Source organism: Myxocyprinus asiaticus, chromosome 29, assembly GCF_019703515.2.
Source record: "Myxocyprinus asiaticus isolate MX2 ecotype Aquarium Trade chromosome 29, UBuf_Myxa_2, whole genome shotgun sequence".
NCBI lineage: Eukaryota > Metazoa > Chordata > Actinopteri > Cypriniformes > Catostomidae > Myxocyprinus > Myxocyprinus asiaticus.
In genome coordinates this window covers 39974104-39996492 of record NC_059372.1, presented here as the reverse complement: position 1 = coordinate 39996492, position 22389 = coordinate 39974104, and the positions used below count along the sequence as shown (strand labels likewise).

The 22389-nt window shown below is 36.5% G+C and overlaps 1 protein-coding gene across 1 annotated transcript in view; it reads left to right on the top strand.

The window, feature by feature from the left end:
- Positions 1 to 22389, top strand: part of LOC127419658 (dystrophin-like) — a 375384-nt gene that overhangs the window by 133673 nt on the left and 219322 nt on the right. Inside the window, exons 23-35 of the mRNA XM_051661226.1 lie at positions 2449 to 2589; positions 2709 to 2822; positions 3213 to 3368; positions 3664 to 3834; positions 5437 to 5616; positions 6205 to 6339; positions 6435 to 6584; positions 6707 to 6868; positions 19087 to 19218; positions 20823 to 20996; positions 21088 to 21243; positions 21957 to 22127; positions 22205 to 22384. Of these exons, the coding sequence (XP_051517186.1) occupies positions 2449 to 2589; positions 2709 to 2822; positions 3213 to 3368; positions 3664 to 3834; positions 5437 to 5616; positions 6205 to 6339; positions 6435 to 6584; positions 6707 to 6868; positions 19087 to 19218; positions 20823 to 20996; positions 21088 to 21243; positions 21957 to 22127; positions 22205 to 22384 (2022 nt within the window). The remainder of the gene's footprint in view (positions 1 to 2448; positions 2590 to 2708; positions 2823 to 3212; positions 3369 to 3663; positions 3835 to 5436; positions 5617 to 6204; positions 6340 to 6434; positions 6585 to 6706; positions 6869 to 19086; positions 19219 to 20822; positions 20997 to 21087; positions 21244 to 21956; positions 22128 to 22204; positions 22385 to 22389) is intronic.

Genomic DNA, 22389 nt, shown 5'->3' with positions numbered 1-22389 from the left:
CAATGTCTGTGTTTCTTTGCCCACTCTAACCTTTTCTTTTTGTTTTTCTGTTTCAAAAGTGGCTTTTTCTTTGCAATTCTTCCCATAAGGCCTGCTCCACTGAGTCTTCTCTTTACTGTTGTACATGAAACTGGTGTTGAGCGGGTAGAATTCAATGAAGCTGTCAGCTGAGGAAGTGTGAGGCGTCTATTTCTCAAACTAGAGACTCTGATGTACTTATTCTCTTGTTTAGTTGTACATCTGGCCTTCTACATCTCTTTCTGTCCTTGTTATAACCAGTTGTCCTTTGTCTTTGAAGACTGTAGTGTACACCTTTGTATGAAATCTTCAGTTTTTTGGCTATTTAAAATTTTTGTAAAATAAAAAAACAATTCAAATAGTGATGGTGCTGTTTTTTTACATCAGTAATGTCCTGACTATACATTGTGATCAGTTGAATGCCACTTTGGTGAATTAAAGTATCAATTTCCTTCCAAAACAGCAAAATCTACATTATTCCAAACTTTTGGCCGCCAGTGTACTTGGAAATGTTTCTTTCTTAAACTGTATCAATAATGGGAAGAAAGCCAACAACAGAGATGGCAAAACAAGCCATAGAGAGTGAATGTAGGCTGGCATTTATTTAAAGTTATATACATATTTATACTCTCCTGTGGTTGTCTGTGGGAGCCAAGAAACTCGCGATGCCAGGCAGTGCCCACGTGGCATAGATGTGCTGTGGATGCCAGCTGTGTTTCTCTGGTGTCCACTCAGCTTTGCCCTGCACACATTATGAACAGTCAGAAACAGTCCTGCTCCAATTCTAGTTATATAATGTCCTGTCATATGCGAGAACTGATTCTGGACTGTGTGAGAATTAGAAACTTTCTAATTTTAGAGTTTGGACTTTTTTTCCTGTGGGAGTGAACGTGGTCTTTGGAGAGTTGTCAAGCACTTGTGTGTTTGTGAAACTGTGTCTCCTCCTGCTGGTGTGAGTTCAGTACTGCACTCTGACACACAAAAACATGCAGAATATCAAGCTGCACATTGAATTTTCAAGATTAGGATTTTCTTGCCATATGCCAACAAAGACTTTATGCCCAACATGCATATTATGCCATATTTGTTATGCATACATTTTTATTTAGTGTTTGTTTATTAATATTTGAAACTGTGTAAAACTATACTGATCACCTGATCTACCTTTTATAGTGATCAAAATCTTGGATAAATTTATCAACAGTGAACTCACTTTGCTTGTTTGTAAGATGTTTAAAGTTGTGGTTAAGATCCTCCAAAACAATTCAAAAGCATGACATTTTTTCCATCAGTATATTAGTTGCAAACTGGTCAATTATTATTTTTATTTAATAATGTATTTTTTTATTCTTGATCTAAGTTTTTTGGGGCTTAAAGTAAAAAATGTATGTGTTGTAACCTCCTGGAGATATTTTACTTATATATATAAGTAAAATCTAAAATTCTTGAAAATGAAATGTTGGCATACGTTTTAAATTATTTGAAAAAAATAAATAAAAATTTCCTCCAAATTAAAGTCGTTTTGTGTAACCAACTTGCTGGTAGCCATACTTTTGTCAATATAAATAAATAAATACAATACAAATCCAATAAAACTTTAAAACAGAGAAGACACCATCTGCATCTGTCATCTGCCTTACATTTTTGTAATGAAAATGCACATTTTATTCAGGTCAAATTGAATAACCCTGAGAATACTTATAACAAAAAATAATAATAATAAAAAAAAAAAAAAATATATATATATATATATATATATATATATATATATATATATATATATATTTGAAAAATAATAAATACATAACAAATGTTTGAATATGTTTTTTTTTTAAATCAATAATATACTGATGCATTTAAGTTACACCACTTGACATTTTTCAAGTCACTGAATCTGTTATTTTTTGTAGAAAAATATAGAAAAATTTTTTTATTATAGTTATTAATGTAATTATTATTTATTTATTTATTTATTTATTTATTTTAAAATTTGACTAGACCACCATTGACACACATATGACATTTCTACAAATGACACGTTTTAAACTACTATTTTTTTTTTATTTATTTATTTTTTTATTATTTATTTATCTCATTAGGACAGCCTTATTAGTCATGCAGCCATATAACAGTTTGTAGTATATATTATTATTTACTATACATAAATGTAGTTATATTAATTAAAATGTCCCTAGTTTATTGATGTGTCATTCATTTAGAGCAGGTAGATAACTAATCATCTAAGCTAGCTGACTGAGCCAGTGAAATCATATCTACAGTATACATCCAGTACAGTCTTGGCCGGGAATTTGTATTGTTTTATACTGCTATTTCATAGAGATAATGTGTATTATTATTTTTGACAGTGTAAGGAGAGATCGGGTACTATTGGATAATGTAGTGTTAATCTTTTGTGTTAATGTTTTGTAGGCTCTTTGCGCAGAGATCGATCAACAGAAGCAGAAGGTTTCAGACCCATCAGATCAGCTGAGCTGGATTGAACTCTCTAGTGCTGCCCACGACCAGCTCGGCATGCTACAGTGTATTTTGGGCAGCATGAAGGACACTAATGTGAGAGCCATCCCATCAAACACATTTAAATTGAATGCTTTGATATCCCTTGCATTCATCCGCTATGAATGTGCTGATGGTTTTGTACTCATATTGTTGGCTCTGTTGATGTTAATCAGGTGAAGAGTGAGGAGGTTTGCCGCTGGGTAGACGCAGTTGAGGAACTTCTGTCTCGAGACACCAGCGGCCTCAGCCACGGCGACAAACTACAGGAAGAACTCAACCAATGCAAGGTCAGAGGTCAGCTCATTGAGCTTTCACACTGACAGCGTTTCTGCTGCGTAACAGAGCTGCAGCTCTTTACAGAAAATAAAGTGATTTCTGGGGTTCCACATGGTTAGGTTTATTGAATTATCAAAAATGTGATTGTCATGAAATGTAATTTAGACGTGGAGGGGAGTCACATTAACATTCCTAATAGTAATTAAACCCAAATTGTACTTACTATCTTATGTCATTTTGCTTCTCAAGTAAATGTTTCTTGTTTTTAAGGATTTGTAGGTATTTTTACTGCATTGCTGTTGTAAACTGCTTAAATCATCAAAGCTATAAAGAAATCCACTGTTATCGGAACAATAGCAGAAAAAGCGGTATAAGTGATGTTGACAACTCTGTCTGCGCAGGAGTTTGTTGGTGAGATGGAGACTGTGGAATCATCTCTGAAGCAGATGGGAGAAAATGTGGTGGCCGTACAGCAGAGTGCAGTACCAGGACTGACCAGCTGGGGGCAAAAGAAGTTAGAAGAAAGTCAGAGACGCTGGGACATGCTCAGTAAAGAGGTGCGTAAGAAAACATCTAGCGGTGCAGAAAGCTCCATCCATCTCTGTTTATTAATGATACATGAATGATCTTAAACAGCACGCAGACAGTCTTGCAATGGGGACTCCAGACTCCACCGAGCCACAATGTTTGTAGTCCTTCTAGTTGTCTCTGCATATTAAACTGGGATGATAGCAATCTTATTGGTTAATAGTAGTTTTGCTCCAGGCCCAACAGAGGTTGTTCATTCATCTTGTTAAGTGGATTGCACATGTTCTCTCTGTGCTTGTGAAAACATGATCAACTTGTTTGCAGTTGTTGATTCGTGAGGAGCGTGCGAATGAAGGTAAGGAGAAAGTGATGAACCTGAAGAAAGATCTGGCGGAGATGAGAGAGTGGATGATTCAAGTGGACGAGGAGCACCTCATGAGAGACTTTGAGTACAAGAGTCCAGAGGAGCTGGAGGAAGCTTTGCAGGAGATGAAGGTATAGAGAATGAAAATAACTTTCACAGGTTATGAACTGCTTATGAACACACCATGAAACGTTATGAAAACTATACACAGAAACACTTAGACCCTGTTTCCACCTGGTATTAAAATGCGTCTCCTGTGACCACTTGTGTTCGGATTTGGAGGGGAGGGTCTCTGTTTCATGATGACATGCATCAATAACTTTGTCAGTGCATGATAATAAAGTGCAACAAAGTCAGAAAAGACAAAGAAAGCGCGAAAAAAATGGTGCGCTGTTTCTCCCTGATGCAGTTGAAATTTAATCTAAGCACAAACACAACATGCTAAGCAGAATTAGCCGTTGTTTTAGTGGATTACCTGTATTAAAGGAGCTTCAGGTGTTCGTGCTTCTCATCTGTGTTGATATCAGACACACTAAAGAAGATCCGTGAAGCTCTCATGATTGTGTATGTATCCAATTTTTAAAATCATCCGATCAGATGGTAATTTGCTTTTTAAGCCGTTTGTAAACGCCAAAGTTTGAACTCTTGTTTAGCGCATCGGCTGATTGACAGGTGAGGGGTGGCACTTCACTGCTTCTGGGACGCATTCAGGACGGATTACATTTTACACCTCAAATGTGATGTGGTCACGTGTTTTTGCAAAAAATAACAAAATTTTATTATACAGATGTAATATAACAGCAATTATATTATAATATATCAATTAATATTATTTTAAATGTAATATTTAATTGTTAATGAATATTGACGTAAATACATTTATTATTATTATTATTATTATTAAGTAATACAATATGACATAACAAAATAATATAGCAGGTTACATGTGAACATACGCAAACATATGTGAAAACAGACAGAAAGCCCAAATAGTAAATGTTACGTTGTTTATTTTTATACCATATTTTTGTGATGTTTTTATGTGAATAATGCAGTATCGTAGCAATTACAGTATATTATAATTTACTATAAAATATAATTATATTAAATGTATTAATTGTTAATTAATAATTACTTTTAAATATATAGACTATTACTGTTAATAAAATAAAACATAAAAAGTAACGTATCAGGTTATATGTAAACACGCAAACATACTGTATATGAAAACAGACAGAAAGCCTAAATAGTAAATGTTCTGTTATGTTTTTTATGTGATATAACAATTAAAAATAATTAAGTTAAATGTAATAATAATAATAATAATGTTGTAATATGAATATTATATGTATGTATGTATATATATATATATATATATATATATATATATATATATATATATATATATATATATATATATATATATAAAACATAAAAAATAACATAGCAGGTGGCATGGAAACACACAAGCCTAAATAGTAAATACTATGTTGTGTGTGTTTTTTATATATATATAATAATATATAGTAATAATTCAGTATAAGTTAAATGTAATAAATATTAAAGAGTGACTTGTATGTAATTTTAGATTGTGATTATTGTTAATCTAATTTAACATAAACAAAATAACACATAACATAACATGGTAACAGGTTAACATATGCAAACATATTTAAAAACAGTCAGAAGACCTAAAATAAATGTAAGAGGATTTTGTGGTTTGTGTGTCTCAGAGGGCCAAAGAGGATGTATTACAGAAGGAAGTGCGAGTGAAGATTTTGAAGGACAGCATTAATGTGTTTATGACTAAGTTGCCCCCTGGTGGTCAAGACCTGAGCAGCGAACTCACTGAAGTCCTGAAGAACTACAATAAACTGTGTGATCGCTTTAAGAGCAAGTGCCATACCCTTGAGGTACTGACATAAACATATACACCAACTATATTGTAATATTATCATTTTGGTTTAATTGCAACATAAAGCAACATTTCATAATGTGATGTATTTTGGAGTTAAACAGACTATTCATAAGAAAATAATGTAGGGCAGAACTTTTTGGGATTTGATTTAATCATACTGGGCACGTGCAATTTTATACATGTTAATATAGTATACAGTATATTGGTTAACGATGCTGAGCAATAAACATTTACTTATTGTTTTATATTGATTTTCATATATGTGTGTGTATATATATATATATATATATATAAGTAATTTCAGAGGCGGAGCAAGCTAAATGACATTTTAATGAAAGATTAGGAGCACAAACATTTTTTGTCTTTAGAAGAACGTGTACCAATAAGTCGTTCATAATTAGATTTGAAACATTTAATAAGAGAGTAAATAGAGTCAGTTTTGATTTCATGTTCTCTGCGAGTATGGTTTCATGCTTGCTCCATCCATTAGATGTGGTTTGATTGGCTCTGATTTGTGTGTTTACACTTGTGTTTTGCTGATATGAGTATATTGGGAATGTAATCTTGTTATGTTGATGTTCAGGAGGTGTGGTCATGCTGGATTGAGCTGCTGCAGTATCTAGATGTGGAGTCTGGCTGGTTGAACACATTGGAGGAGAATGTTCAGGCCACAGAGAACATCCCAGAAAACACAGAAGCCATCAGTGAAGCTCTAGAGGTAATGGCTTTCCCTCTAGATCTCATTTACACCTTTTCAGCCCTCCATATCTTTGACTGTGTCACTGTAGAGTCATCTTCGTTTGTCTCTCTCAGTCTCTGGAGTCAGTTCTCCGTCATCCGGGTGATAACAGGACACAGATCCGAGAGCTGGCTCAAACTCTGATCGATGGAGGGATTCTGGATGACCTCATCAGCGAAAAACTGGAGAATTTCAACTGCCGCTACGATGAGCTGACTCACCAGGTGTGTTTGTGTTTTAAGTAGTAGGGACAAAATATATTTGAAATTTCTTATTGCCCAAAATTGTATATTAATATACAATATATGAATTTGTTCTGTTTGTATGTGTGTGTGTGTGTGTATAGGCCTCTGCTCGTCAGATGTGTCTTGTGCAACAGTTGGGGTCTCTGAGAGAGAATGAGACGGCCTTACACACACTACAGACAGCTCTTACACACCTGGACCAGACACTTACCTCTTACCTTACAGACCGCATCGATGCCTTCCAGCTGCCACAGGAAGCTCAGGTATACACACACACATTTCTCACAACCAGCCTCTAAACAACCCCAGCAAACCACAAATATTCACTTTCTTTTTTTTTTTTTTTTAACACATTGATCGTGGTTGACCAATAATGGGTTTTCAGAAACCAATAATATTATCCAGAGACTGTGTTAGGGTCATATACAGGTGCATCTCAATAAATTAGAATGTTGTGGAAAAGTTCATTTATTCAGTAATTCAACTCAAATTGTGAAACTCGTGTATTAAATAAATTCAATGCACACAGACTGAAGTAGTTTAAGTCTTTGGTTCTTTTAATTGTGATGATTTTGGCTTACATTTAACAAAAACCCACCAATTCACTATCTCAAAAAATTAGAATACATCATAAGACCAATAAAAAAGAAAAAAACATTTTTAGTGAATTGTTGGCCTTCTGGAAAGTATGTTCATTTACTGTATATGTACTCAATACTTGGTAGGGGCTCCTTTTGCTTTAATTACTGCCTCAATTCGGCATGGCATGGAGGTGATCAGTTTGTGGCACTGCTGAGGTGGTATGGAAGCCCAGGTTTCTTTGACAGTGGCCTTCAGCTCATCTGCATTTTTTTGGTCTCTTGTTTCTCATTTTCCTCTTGACAATACCCCATAGATTCTCTATGGGGTTCAGGTCTGGTGAGTTTGTTGGCCAGTCAAGCACACCAACACCATAGTCATTTAACCAACTTTTGGTGCTTTTGGCAGTGTGGGCAGGTGCCAAATCCTGCTGGAAAATGAAATCAGCATCTTTAAAAAGCTGGTCAGCAGAAGGAAGCATGAAGAGCTCCAAAATTTCTTGGTAAACGGGTGCAGTGACTTTGCTTTTCAAAAAACACAATGGACCAACACCAGCAGATGACACTGCACCCCAAATCATCACAGACTGTGGAAACTTAACACTGGACTTCAAGCAACTTGGGCTATGAGCTTCTCCACCCTTCCTCCAGACTCTAGGACCTTGGTTTCCAAATGAAATACAAAACTTGCTCTCATCTGAAAAGAGGATTTTGGAACACTGGGCAACAGTCCAGTTCTTCTTCTCCTTAGCCCAGGTAAGACACCTCTGATGTTGTCTGTGGTTCAGGAGTGGCTTAACAAGAGGAATACGACAACTCTAGCCAAATTCCTTGACACGTCTGTGTGTGGTGGCTCTTGATGCCTTGACCCCAGCCTCAGTCCATTCCTTGTGAAGTTCACCCAAATTCTTGAATCGATTTTGCTTGACAATCATAAGGCTGCGGTTCTCTCGGTTGGTTGTGCATCTTTTTCTTCCACACTTTTTCCTTCCACTCAACTTTCTGTTAACATGCTTGGATACAGCACTCTGTGAACAGCCTGCTTCTTTGGCAATGAATGTTTGTGGCTTACCCTCCTTGTGAAGGGTGTCAATGATTGTCTTCTGGACAACTGTCAGATCAGCAGTCTTCCCCATGATTGTGTAGCCTAGTGAACCAAACTGAGAGACCATTTTGAAGGCTCAGGAAACCTTTGCAGGTGTTTTGAGTTGATTAGCTGATTGGCATGTCACCATATTCTAATTTTTTGAGATAGTGAATTGGTGGGTTTTTGTTAAATGTGAGCAAAATCATCACAATTAAAAGAACCAAAGACTTAAACTACTTCAGTCTGTGTGCATTGAATTTATTTAATACACGAGTTTCACAATTTGAGTTGAATTACTGAAATAAATGAACTTTTCCACGACATTCTAATTTATTGAGATGCACCTGTATATATATATATATATATATATATATATATATATATATATATATATATATATATATATATATATACACACACATACACTACCGGTGAAAAGTTTTGAAACACTTGACTGAAATGTTTCTCATGATCTTAAAAATCTTTTGATCTGAAGGCGTATGCTTAAATGTTTGAAATTAGTTTTGTTGACAAAAATATAATTGTGGCAACATATTCATTTATTTCATTATAAATCTAAAATAAAAATAAAATAAAAATAAAAAAGTTTTTGAAATGGATGACTTGGACCAAATAATAAAGAAAAGCAGCCAATAAGTGCCCAACATAGATGAGAACTCCTTCAATACTGTTTAAAAAGCATCCCAGGGTGATACCTCAAGAAGTTGGTGGAATGAGGGGGTCACACGACGCCATGCAAGAAGCAGACATGTGAGCGACGAGCTCTGCGCACTTTGCTAAATTTGTAATTATTTTCATGTTATAATTTGGTGAAATATGATACACCCAGTTACACATTTGCTCTTTGAGGCAAAACATGGCAAAGAAGTCAAAATCCTCAGGCTCTGGAGACTTTAAAAGACACTTACGTGTTCAGGATGAAAGCCCCGACGGGCCTACAGACTGGGGACTCGATTTGGATGGCGCGGCGGGAGAGGAGATCCAGCATCAGTTCTCCAACATGTCGGTGATGTTGACGAAGGTTCTTGCTGACTTGGAGGATCTCGCTGTAATATGTCGATCGATCATGGCGATGGAAATAAAATTCTCTGAGATAGTTAGAGTGACTGATGTTGAGAGACAAATCGATTTTCTGGAATCTTCAGGGAGGGAATTAACCGCTAATCCGCCCACGACCAAAGTTGATTTGGAACATCTCCTTGAAAAGCTTGAAGATCTTGAGAATGGAAGCCACAGGAATAATGTTCGAATTGTTGGAATTCCTGAGCATGAGGAGGGCAGAGATATGGTGAAATTCCTAGACGAGCTTTTCCCGAGTCTGCTCGACGTAACAGGCCACAAGCTGGAAATCGAGCGAGCTCACAGAGTCCCAGCTCACAGATTTGCTGAGGGAGATAGACCCCGATCAATTCTGGCCAGATTTCTGAGATCATCTGATAAAGATCTTGTGTTGCGCCAGGCGAGGAGCAAGGGAAGCTTTCTTGGAAGAACCATAATATTTTCTTGTTCCCAGACTTTGCGAGTTCGACAAAAGAGAAACGCGATCGGTTCAATGAATGTAAGAAACTCTTACATCAGCGAAAGATCACTTTTGCTCTGAAGTTCCCGGCCAAACTGAGAATAGAAACAATGGACGGTCGCAAAGTATTTACATGTCCCAATCAGGCAATGTCTTTTATTGAATCAATGGGTGAGTAAACTGCGTTCGCTTCGCCGAGCGGCTGATTTTGTGAATAACACTTTTCTTTAAAGAAACTTTTGCATTGATGAAAGATTACTTTTGCATTGAAGTTCCCGGCCAGTTTGAGAGTGGACACTACAGATGACCGCAAAATATCTACATGCTCACACAAAGGATGTCTTTTATAAAGTTGACGGATTGCGTAAGTCATGGTATATACTTTTATGCGGCCTCCGAGTGAATTGACTTGACCATCCGGGGAACCGGGATGCTGGTTTTGTTTCTTTTTGTATTGATACCGTCTAGCGGCTGGAGCTTGTTGTATTGAATAACACTCCTTTAGAACAGCTGTGGATTAATCTGTTCGTTCTTCGTGCTTATTCCTCCTGCTGGCTGTGGTTTGTTTTGTTGAGTATTTTTACGGGACATTGGAATGATTACATCATCCGCTGAACTCATAACAGCTGGCTCACTGAACATTCGTTTGTCTGTCCGAGGAATCTGAACAGTTTTATATCAGCTAGAATTTGTTTTGTGGAAGATCACACCTTTGAGACAGTTCTGTGAATGAATCTACATGTTCTTTGTGTTCATTCTTCCTATTGGCCGGGGTTTATTTTACAAAGTATTTTCTGTTATGTAATTTTGCCTCAAATTTGTGAGGCAAAATTGAGCAATCCGATGGCAAAGTTGTCGTGGGGGCTCGAGGGCGTTCATGGACCTTTCATGGAGTTTAGAGGGATTGTCGCCAGTTGGCGCTCTTGTGCGTGGGGTTAATGCACACGTTTTTCTTTTTTCTGTTTGCTTTGTTTAGGGGGAAGTTCGGGGTTTGATTGTTTCACTAATGGGGAATGTGGTCTGTATAATTTTGTTTTTGACACACAATTTATTTTTTCTACTATATCAAAATGTCAAATGTTAATATAAGTGTACTATCTCTCTCCACATGGAATGTAAATGGGTTGGGGCACCCCATAAAAAGAAGGAAGGTTATTACTTTTCTTAAACGCAAGAAATATGATATAGTGTTTCTTCAAGAAACACATCTCTCCCCTCAGGAAGCTGAAAAATTTGGGAAGATATGGGGTGGACATGTTTTCTTTAGTGCTGGCTCAAGTAAGAGCAAGGGAGTCATTATATTGATTAATAAACATCTGCAATTCAAATGTCTCAAACAGATTAAAGATAAATTAGGGAGAGTCATTATTGTTTTTAGCTGAAATTCAAGGGCAAAGGTTGATTTTGGCTAATTGTTACGCACATAACGCTGATGATCAGGGCTTTTTTATAGATCTTGAAGGGATGCCGCAAACTGCTGGCACCCATCATGATATAATATCAGACTTTAATCTTTTGATGAACTCAGTCCTTGATCACAGTGAAGAAAAAGTGTGTAAACCCCCTAGAGCAACATTAACGCTTCACAGGATGTGTAAAAAATCTTGGTCTTATGGATATTTGGAGACTTTTCAACCCATCTGGTAGGGACTATACATGTTTTTCATCAGTCCTTAAGATTTATTCTAGAATAGATCTTTTTTTGATATCCAAATTCCTAATTTCATCAGTTGTTGATTGCTCAGTTGGAAATATCTTAGTCTCAGATCATGCCCTGGTGAGTTTAGAGGTGTTGCCATATACAGAGAAAAAGAAATCATATAGTTGGCACCTTAATGTGTCCCTTTTGCAAAATCCTGATTTCCAACAAATGCTAAAGACTGAAATCAATGTTTATATGGAGACAAACTGGTCCTCAGTATCCTCTGTGGGCGTGGCTTGGGAGGCACTTAAGGCGGTTCTTAGGGGTCGGATCATACAGTATGCCTCATTCACCAAAAAATCCAAAGCACGAGAACTCGTGGAGTTGGAAGAGAATATTAAAAGTGCAGAGGCAGAGCTGAAGCGCCGTATGTCAGCTGATGGCCTCAGAGAACTGACCCGATTGGAATATAGATATAATACTATTTTGTCGCGGAAAGTGGAGTTTTGGTTATTCAGGGCAAGACAGTCATATTTTGAGTCAGGTGACAAGGTAGGGAAGCTTTTGGCTAGATATATAAAGCAGAGAGAGTCTCTTTCTATCATTCCCTCAGTGAAATCTGCTGGTGGTGAAATTTTTAACTCGGCCATTGATATTAATAATGCTTTTAAAGAATTCTACCTTGATCTCTGTAGTTCCTCGTCTTCGTCTACTGATGAAGATATTAGGAACTTTGTGGAACCATTAGATCTTCCTAAACTGACGATTGAGCAGAAAAACTCTCTTGATTCTAAAATAACCTTGGAGGAGGTTGACGAGGTAATTAAGTCCCTACCGACTGGCAAGGCTCCAGGGCCAGATGGTTTTGCAGCAGAATTTTTTAAATCCTATGCTACAGAACTGGCTCCACTTTTGTTAGAAGTTTATACTGAATCATTAAAGAATGGAAAGCTTCCTCCAACCATGACACAAGCCCGGATCAGTCTGATTCTTAAAAAGGAAAAAGATCCAAGCGAGTGTAAAAGTTACCATCCAATCTCCCTGATCCAATTAGATGAAAAAATATTGTCAAAAATTCTGGCTAACCGATTAAGTAAAGTTATGACATTACTTATACATATAGATCAGGTGGGATTTATTCGGGGATTCATCAATATCATGTGGTCAGTAGCGAATGATCAGTCTCCGGTCGCTGCCATCTCACTTGACGTCGAAAAGGCATTTGATATGGAAGAATGGGATTATCTTTTTAAGATTTTGGAAATGTATGGGTTCTGGAGTACATTTATTGGTTGGATTAAGTTACTTTATAGACACCATGTAGCAGCAGTACAAACAAATGGATTAATTTCAGATTATTTTACTCTGAATAGGGGGACTCGGCAGGGTTACCCTCTTTTTCCCCATTATTGTTCTGTCTTGCCCTGGAACCATTAGCAGCCACGATAAGAAAGGAGGATGATTTTCCAGTGGGAGGTGTGGCGCATAAGCTTCTGCTTTACGCAGATGATATTTTATTATTCGTCTCCAACCCCACTAGCTTTATGCCTTGCCTCCACAGAATTATGAATTCCTTTTCCAAGTTCTCAGGATACAAAGTCAGTTGGTCTAAATCCGAAGCTTTGGCTTTGACAGCGTACTGTCCAGTAACGGCCTTCCAGCCGGGTGCCTTCCAGTGGCCCAAACAGGGCATTAAGTATTTGGGAATTTTATTCCCAGCAAATTTGTCTGATTTAGTCAGAGTTAATTTTGATCCCTTAATAAAAAAGGTTTTTGAATGATGTGGTCGAATCATTACACTTATCGATGATTGGGAATGTTAATGTAATTAAAATGAATTGTATTCCAAAATTCAACTACCTGTTACAATCTCTCCCAATTGATGTCCCCCTCTCTTATTTCAAGCAATTTGATAGCATAGCGATGTCCTTCATTTGGTATGGTAAGCATGCCAGGTTAAATTTCAATAAGTTACATAGGCCGATTGACAAAGGTGGGTTAGGCCTACCCAAGATTTTGTTTTATTATTATGCATTCGGTATTTGGCTCATTGGTCGCCTCCACCTGAGAGAGCCCCTCCCTGGTTTTGTATCGAAAAGGAAGCTCTTGCCCCTATCTCGCCTCTGCATAGCCTTTCGATCAAATTAATCGGAGAAGTTAAGTCACACCCCGTTATTTTGCATTTACACTCGATATGGACAAAAGTGTCCAGAGTGTTTAATTCAGATATTTATTTAAACGTAGCCTCGGGCATATGGCAGAACCTAAACTATGCATTAATAAGTCCCCTTTCTGTTGGTCAGATTGGATTGTGAGGGGCGTTAATACACTCGGTGACCTATATGAGAGTGGAGTATTGAGTCCTTTTGAAAATTTGGTTCAAAATTTTGGGATTCCCAGATCTCAATTTAATAAGTATTTACAGCTGCAGCACCTACTCTGCACTGTTTTTGGGAGTGGCACGCACCCCCTAGTGCAGCAGATACTATGGGAGTGGCGATTACTGCTTTTGGAAAAGGTCATGAGGTATCAGTGTATTACTCCCTGCTAATTCAGAGTCTGGGGGACGGAGCTTTAAATTCCCTCAAAACATTATGGAGGAGGAGTGTGGGCTAGGATTCTTAAAAACATCAAGTCTGCATCTAGAGATGCAAGGGTGCACCTTATGCAATTTAAGATTCTACATAGATTTTATTGGACCCCTTCTAAATTGTATAGACTTGCTCTTAAGGACACACCCACCTGCTGGCGATGCCATTTAGAAGATGGAGACACCGCCCATGTTTTTTGGGGGTGTCGTAAGATACAGGAGTTCTAGTTGAGGGTCCAGAATTTTATGGCCGACGTATTGGGTACTCGGATCTCCTTTTGCCCCAGGCTATGTATTTTGGGTGACGGGGCGTCATTGATGTAGGAGATGAGTACATGAAGAATTCGACCCTGGCCGGTGTTATGGTGGGCAGACAGGTTATCCTTAGAGGATGGAAGTCAGCCGGAGCCCCCTCGTTTTGTGAGAGGTGCGAGGAGATGGGCAGGGTGGCAGCTTGGGAAGAGCTGTCATATAGAAGTCTAGGCAACATGGATATGTTCATCAGGAGGTGGGGCAGCTATTTGGCCTTTTTGGAGGGCTCTCAGGAAGGGACAGTGGAGAGAGATGTGTTTTTAAATGTGTATGTTGTAGCCTTTTTTATTTTTGAACATATACTTTTTTGAAATGTATTTCTAAATATTTTCTTCTATTTTATTGTTTGTTTGTGTATCTTTGTCAGTTGTATTTGACCACTGGGGTATCTGTTTGTGTTGGGTGGTGGGGTGGGGTGGTTAATGTTTGGTAGGAAGGGTTGTAAATAATATAATGTGATTCCAAATATTATGTTATTTTCTTTTATATATATATATATTATATGTTATATGGAATCAATAAAAACTTTTAAAACAAGAAGTCGGTGGAGAAAATGTCAAGAGTACACTACCATTCAAAAGTTTAGGGTCACTTACTCATTCTTTATTTTTTTTATTATTTTTTTCACATTTTAGAATAATAGTAAAGTCATCAAAACTATGGAATAACACAAATGGAACTATGGGAATTATGTTGTGACTAAAAAAATCCAAAATAAATCAAAACTGTGTTATATTTTAGCTCACCCTTTGCCTAGAATTTGCAGACATGTACTCTTGACATTTTCTCAACCAACTTCTTGAGGTATCACCCTGGGATGCTTTTTAAACAGTATTGAAGGAGTTCCCATCTATGTTGGGCACTTATTGGCTGCTTTTCTTAATTATTCGGTCCAAGTCATCCATTTAAAAAAATATATATATTTTTTATTTTTTTAATAAAATTTTAGTTTTGTAATGAAATAAATTAATATGTTGGCACAATTATATTTTTGTCTACAAAACTAATTTCAAACATTTAAGCATACACCTTCAGATCAAAAGATTTTTAAGACCATGAGAAACATTTCAGGCAAGTGACCCCAAACTTTTGAACGGCAGTGTATATGTCTGCAAGTTCTAGGCAAAGGGTGACTACTTTGAAGATGCTAAAATATAACACAGTTTTGATTTATTTTGGATTTTGTTTAGTCGCAACATAATTCCCATATTTCCATTTATGTTATTCCATAGTTTTGATGACTTTACTATTATAAAAAAAAATAATAATAATAATATATATATATATATATATATATATATATATATATATATATATATATATATATATATATATATATATATATGTATATATATATATAATAAAGAATGAGTAAGTGTTTCAAAACTTTTGACCGGTTGTTTCAAATTAGCAAACTGTAGATTTGGCAAGTCGTTTAGGACATCTACTTTGTGCATGACACGAGTAATTTTTACAACAATTGTTTACAGACATATTGTTTCTCTTTTAATTGACTATATCACAATTCCAGTGGGTCAGAAGTTTACATACACTAAAATAACTGTGGCTTTAAGCAGCTTGGAAAATTCCAGAAAATGATGTCAAGCCTTTAGGCAATTAGTACGCAAGTATAAACACCATGGAACCACGCAGCCATCATACCACTCAGGAAGGAGACACATTCTGTCTCCTAGAGATGAACGTAGTTTGGTGCAAAAAGTGCAAATCAATCCCAGAACTATAGCAAAGGACCTTGTGAAGATGCTGGAGGAAACAGGTAGACAAGTATCTATATCCACAGTAAAACAAGTCCTATATCGATATAACCTGAAAGGCTGCTCAGCAAGGAAGAAGCCACTGCTCCAAAACCGCCATAAAAAAGCCAGACTACAGTTTGCAAGTGCACATGGGGACAACGATCTTAATTTTTGGAGAAATGTCCTCTGGTCTGATGAAACAAAATGGCCATAATGACCATTGTAATGTTTGGAGGAAAAGGATGAGGCTTGCAAGCCAAAGAACACCATCCCAACCGTGAAGCATGGGGATGGCAGCATAATGTTGTGGGGGTGCTTTGCTACAGGAGTGACTGATGCATTTCACAAAATAGATGGAATCATGAGGAAGGAAAATTATGTGGATATATTGAAGCAACATCTCAAGACATCAGCCAGTTATAGCTCTGTCACAAATGGGTGTTCCAAATGGACAGTAACCCCAAGCATACCTCCAAAGTTGTGGCAAAATGGCTTAAGGACAACAAAATCAAGGTGTTGGAGTGGCCATCACAAAGTCCTGATCTCAATCCAAAAGAACATTTGTGTGCAGAACTGAAAAAGCGTGTGTGAGTAAGGAGGCCTACAAACCTGACTCAGTTACATCAGTTCTGTCTGGAGGAATGAGCCAAAATTCCAGCAACTTATTGTGAGAAGCTTGTGGAAGGCTACCCAAAAAGTTTGACCCAAGTTAAACAATTTAAAGGCAATGCTAATAAATACTAACAAAACGTATGTAAAATTTTGACCCACTGGGAATGTGATGAAAGAAATAAAAGCTGAAATAAATAATTATCTCAACTATTATTTTGACACTTCACATTCTTAAAATAAAGTCGTGATCCTAACTAACCTAAGACAGGAAATATTTTCTACATTTAAATGTCAGGAATTGTGAAAAACTGAGTTTAAATTTATTTGTCTAAGGTGTATGTAAACTTCTGACTTAAACTGTGTGTGTGTGTGTGTGTGTGTGTATGTGTGTGTGTGTATATATATATATATATATATATATATATATATATATATATATATATATATATATATTTTAGAGTTAGGCGATATATCAGTTTTACTGATTTATCGTGCCGATAGTTACTTTTCGGTTATCAGCAAAAATCTATGCTGATAGTTTATTTTTTCCTCATTTTTTTTTTTTTTTTTTTTTATTATCCCTCAGCAATAAACCTCATCTGGGGAAGCATATACATATAGACTCATCATCTGGTGAATATATAGGCTGTAAAATGTGTCATTTGGTAAATACTTGCTTATTGAGCATTGTAAATTAGTCAAGTCTCTGTCATTTCAAAATAAGAGTCCCTGGTGTATATCTGACTTGTTTAAAGTTGAAAGTCCCCCGTAATGCACCAAATCTTAATTTTTCTAGTTATTATTGAGATTTTGGTTGCACAATTAACTGCTTTTGTTATTTTATTTATTTTGGTCACTTGTAGCCTCAATATCTGTGCCCTTTATAGTAAGGAAAGACTTAAGATCTTTTTTATTTTTTATTATTATTATTATTTTTTAATCATTTACAATAAAAAAAAAAAATAAAAATAAAAAAAAAAAACAGTCAGCCGATTACTCCATTATCAGTCTTTTCTACCACCTAGACAGACAGACAGAAAGAAAGAAAGATTTGATTTTGCTGTAAAGACCAACTGACTGAAAACAACAACCTAAAAAAAAAAATGACCAATTATTTATTTGAAATCCTTTTGTTATTTAAGAAAAAAGAGAGTTAATTCTGCGCAATATTTATGGAAAGATTTCTAAAAATATTTAAAAAAACAGAAAATTACCTTAATTGACAGAACTGACAGTGGATTATAGATTTAGTATCCATACACTTTATCTTCTATACATAAACGTATACATTTTTTAAAAAATGAACGTATGTTAACGTTAGTTAATGCATTATGAACCATCAATGAACATTTCAAAACAAAAACAATAAAAAATCAAGTTTTTGACGAAATTTCATGTTTTTCCAAAAACAGCTCATTGCGACTTCCAACTCATTTTGATGGAGATCGTCACAATTGTATTTTTATAAAATGACATTATCCAAGATTAATAAATGCTGTAAAAAATATATTCTTCATTGTTAGTTCATGATATCTAATGCATTTACTAATGTTAACAACATTAGTACTCTGGGAAAAACTTTACAATAAGGTTGTATTTGTTAATTATGGTAAAGTTTTTCCCAGAGGATGCTCTAGAAAAACTCTTTATCTGTAACTCTGACCGACTGAGTTTTAAAATGTCCGATAATTGTCTCCATCATACTTTCATTTCATAAGTACTAGTGTTATATTCAGGGGCGTAATATCCATTGTAGTGGTATACATGACAGTGGATATATAATACATTTTTGACTCTCCAAACGAGTGTGTTGAAACTAAGGAGTTCTTGGGTAAAAGTTAGTAACTGTCCGTTGTGCTTAAACATGATTTTTCAAGTTTGCTGGTTACAAGCGGCTTTAAAAGAAATAACTGTCTGAATGGAAAAATTGAAAAGCGCATACACACACATGCACAAGTTCACGGAATTCTTCAGTGTGTCTGATATCAACATAAAGTGACACAGATGAGAAACACACATACAGTATGTAGCACAGTTAACACAGGTACTCCACTAAAATAACTGAGAATTATGCATTAAACGTAATGTTGGCACATGCACACATACAGGGAGAGAGTAAGAAAAATAAAGAGAGTGAGTGAAGTAAAACTGATGCACTGGGTCAAAATTATTTTCTTGTTTCTTTTATATCTGTCAAAATTATGCACAACATTTTGAATTATCAGTCAGTCTTTCAAAAAATCGATAAATGAAGGAGAATTTTCAGCTAACATAACCCCTGGTGTTACCCAAACTTTGTAACTTTTTCCCTGTTCGTTTAATCTTAAATTTACCTTTAATCTTCGATGTGTTTTTGATTGTAGGCGATCCAGGCAGAGATCGCAGCCCATGAGGCCACGCTGGAGGACCTGAGGAGGAGGAATGTGGGGAATGTGCCTACGACAGCCCCAGAGGGCAAACCAGTGCGAGGAGGCACCCTGCTGGACCAGCTACAGGTAAAACACTCTGGCATAGGTGTAGATTAAGGTAGGGAACTTTCCGAAAATCGGAAATATCTCGACCAACATTTGGCCAGTTGGCAAGTTCCCCTAAACAATTTAAGCTTGAAACTACATTTGAAGCCAAATTTATGAACAGCGTAAACATAAAAATGATTTAAAGGGAAAAGTTTAAACGTCATGTCCATTTAAGCCGAGGTGGAGGATCCTTGCATAGGCACAATTTTCTCAAAATTCTGCGCATTTCGCATGATTAACTTCAGTAACCGTTCGCCCCTCTCATTGAAAACAAATTGTGTCCTAGCAGGTAACTGTTTCCCAAGCAGCTCCTTGTATTATATTGAAGATGGTTGGACAGAGAAAGGTGTAGGAAATTAGACTTGTGATATGAGGGATCAGGGATGGACTGGCCATAGGGAGCACATACAGTAGGTGGGCTGGTTGACTTGTGGGCCGACAGATGTCTAAACCAAGTTTATATACAAATGATTCAAAGGGAGATAATAGTTCCAATATCATCAGACCGGCCCATCTAGGGTATTTTATTTCAAAATGCAGAGTTCCCACACATCCAGGAAAACCTGGAAAATTGATGACTAATTTTCCAGTCCTGGAAAACACTTTGAAAATGAAAGAAATGTTAAATGTGAAGAATAATTTCAAACCTTTGCCGAGCACAAACACTACCAGTCCTGAAATCTGTTGTTCGCCTGACTGTTTTTTAATTGTTTTCCTAGTGTCTAGTTAAAAAGACCTTCAACTGTTAAAAACGCATCCTTAGACCCGCGTTCGGTTCGGGTGAACCGTTTGGCTGCATCTTGCTTTTTTTAGCGCAAGAACACATTTGGTCTGAAGCTGGGCTCCCACGGATCCTCTTAAAATGTCTTAAATTCAGTTTTCTAAAATTTAAGGTCATAAAAAGTCTTAAATATCTTAAATGGTATAACAAAAGTCTTGATTATCAAGAAGTCTTAAATTCAGGGACGTGAAGACCAGAATTGCGATATGTCCCTAATGTGATTATCAAAATGTGCTGCGGGCTTCAAAGTGAAAAACACACAGGAAAATCTAGATTCAGTGATTCCAAGCGGCTTCAGAGCATTTCACAATCAATGAATATCGGATATTTATGACAAGTGATCGCTGATGATCAACTGTTGATGAATTATGACCATGTTTACTTGAAAGTTTGTAATACCTTGTAGATGAACGTAAGAGTGCATTTTATTTTCCTTATCTGTTTGAATGAGAAGCTGGAAGCAGTGTAGCACCGACATTTCAAATGATTTCATATTTCAAAAGCTTTTTAGTCCCAGTTCATCGCTGTGAAGGAATAATGTTATTTTGATATTACCAGACATATTAAAACAACAGATAATCTCAGGGTTTTCTCCTGCCTCTGTGCAATATGTCCCTACCAACTTTCAAACCAAACCTATGCCCTTGCACTCTGATGTACTCCAAACTTTTATACTCTGAAAAATACTTTATGAATATGATTTTTAAATGTCATTTTTACTTTTGAAGGTGTTTTATATTTGAATGTAGTATAGTAAGGTCGGTAAACTGCGTATTGTGTATGTAAATTCTGTCCTGTTTAGCGTAAACTCCGTGAGATCATTACGAAATTCCAGCTGTTCCAGAAACCTGCTAACTTTGAGCAGCGGATGCTAGACTGCAAGAGGATTCTGGAAAATGCCAAAGCTGAACTTCACGTTCTGGACCTGAGAGACACACAACCAGAGGAGATTCAAGCCCATCTCAATGGATGCATGGTGAGTCAACACAAGCATACACTCACACACGTCACCACGGTCTCTTACACTGTATGTGTTTTATGTGAGTGTGTTGTTTTTGTACTTTCAGAAACTGTATAAGATCTTGAGTGAGGTGAAACTGGAGGTGGAGACAGTGATTAAAACAGGCAGACAGATAGTACAGAAACAGCAGACGGAGAATCCTAAAGGAATGGATGAACAGCTCACCGCACTCAAATTACTCTACAATGACTTGGGAGCTCGGGTACATAACATTTGCATGTATAGTATCTTGACATTATGTATTTGCTCTGAAATGGCTTACATTTTATCATTTTAATTGATATATATATATATTTTTTTTTAATCAGGAAACAAAAATCCAACCAAACAACTATTGTTGCCATGTAGATTCAAAATGTCTAATGCAGGAAGTTAAATGAAAATTAAGTGAAAAATATATATAAATTTTATATAATCAAGGCATGGTCGTCTACACATTGTTTTTAACTGTATGCAACCAGAATACAACCATTCATTGTAATAAACAGCAATATTTACCTACATTCATTTTTACTAAAACATTTTAATACATGAAACATGCAACACAGGGAGTTCTGTGAACAATTTTGAATCAGAGTTTTGAATCAATTAAATGAGTTTGACAGTTTGAACTGATTCATGGAAATGGATCAAGCATACCAACACTAATACTGTTTTTGCTACAAATTTACATAGCATAAAGCATAACACATCTCTGTCTTAAAGTTTTTAATTTCTGGACACATTTATGGTGAATTATCTATATATATATTGCCAAGACCTAATTGCACCTAACACGACATGTTGAATAGTTTTGCATACAAAACACTTAGACCGTGAAACTGCAGTTATTAGCTCATATAACATAGTCAGCAAGGACATTTTTGTCATTGTATCATTGAAAAATGTTAAAAATCTATTGATTGTGTTCGCTAGGTGACGGAGGGGAAGCAGGATTTGGAAAAGGCTCTGTCTCTGTCTCAGCGGCTGAAGAAGGACAGTGCCGCCCTGCAGGCCTGGATGAACCACACTGACACTCAACTCAAAGAGAAACTCAACACAGGGGATATGCCCGCTGATGTCGATGCAGAGATCACATGGGCCAATGTGAGTGTGTTTGATAGACACTCATTGAGTCTGTAAACAGATAAGAATGTGTGTGTTAAAGGAGTGTTTCTCTGTAGGGTGTGTTGAAGGAGTCTGAACGGAAGAAGAATGATCTGTCTGTGATCATGGAGAACAGCGCCGCCCTGCAGGCGTTAGTGGAGGGGAGTGAAGCTCAGCTGGAGGATCAGCTGTTTGAACTGAATGAGGATTGGGAGCGTGTGAACACTGTGATAGAGGACTGGCTCAGTGCTGTTCTGGTGAG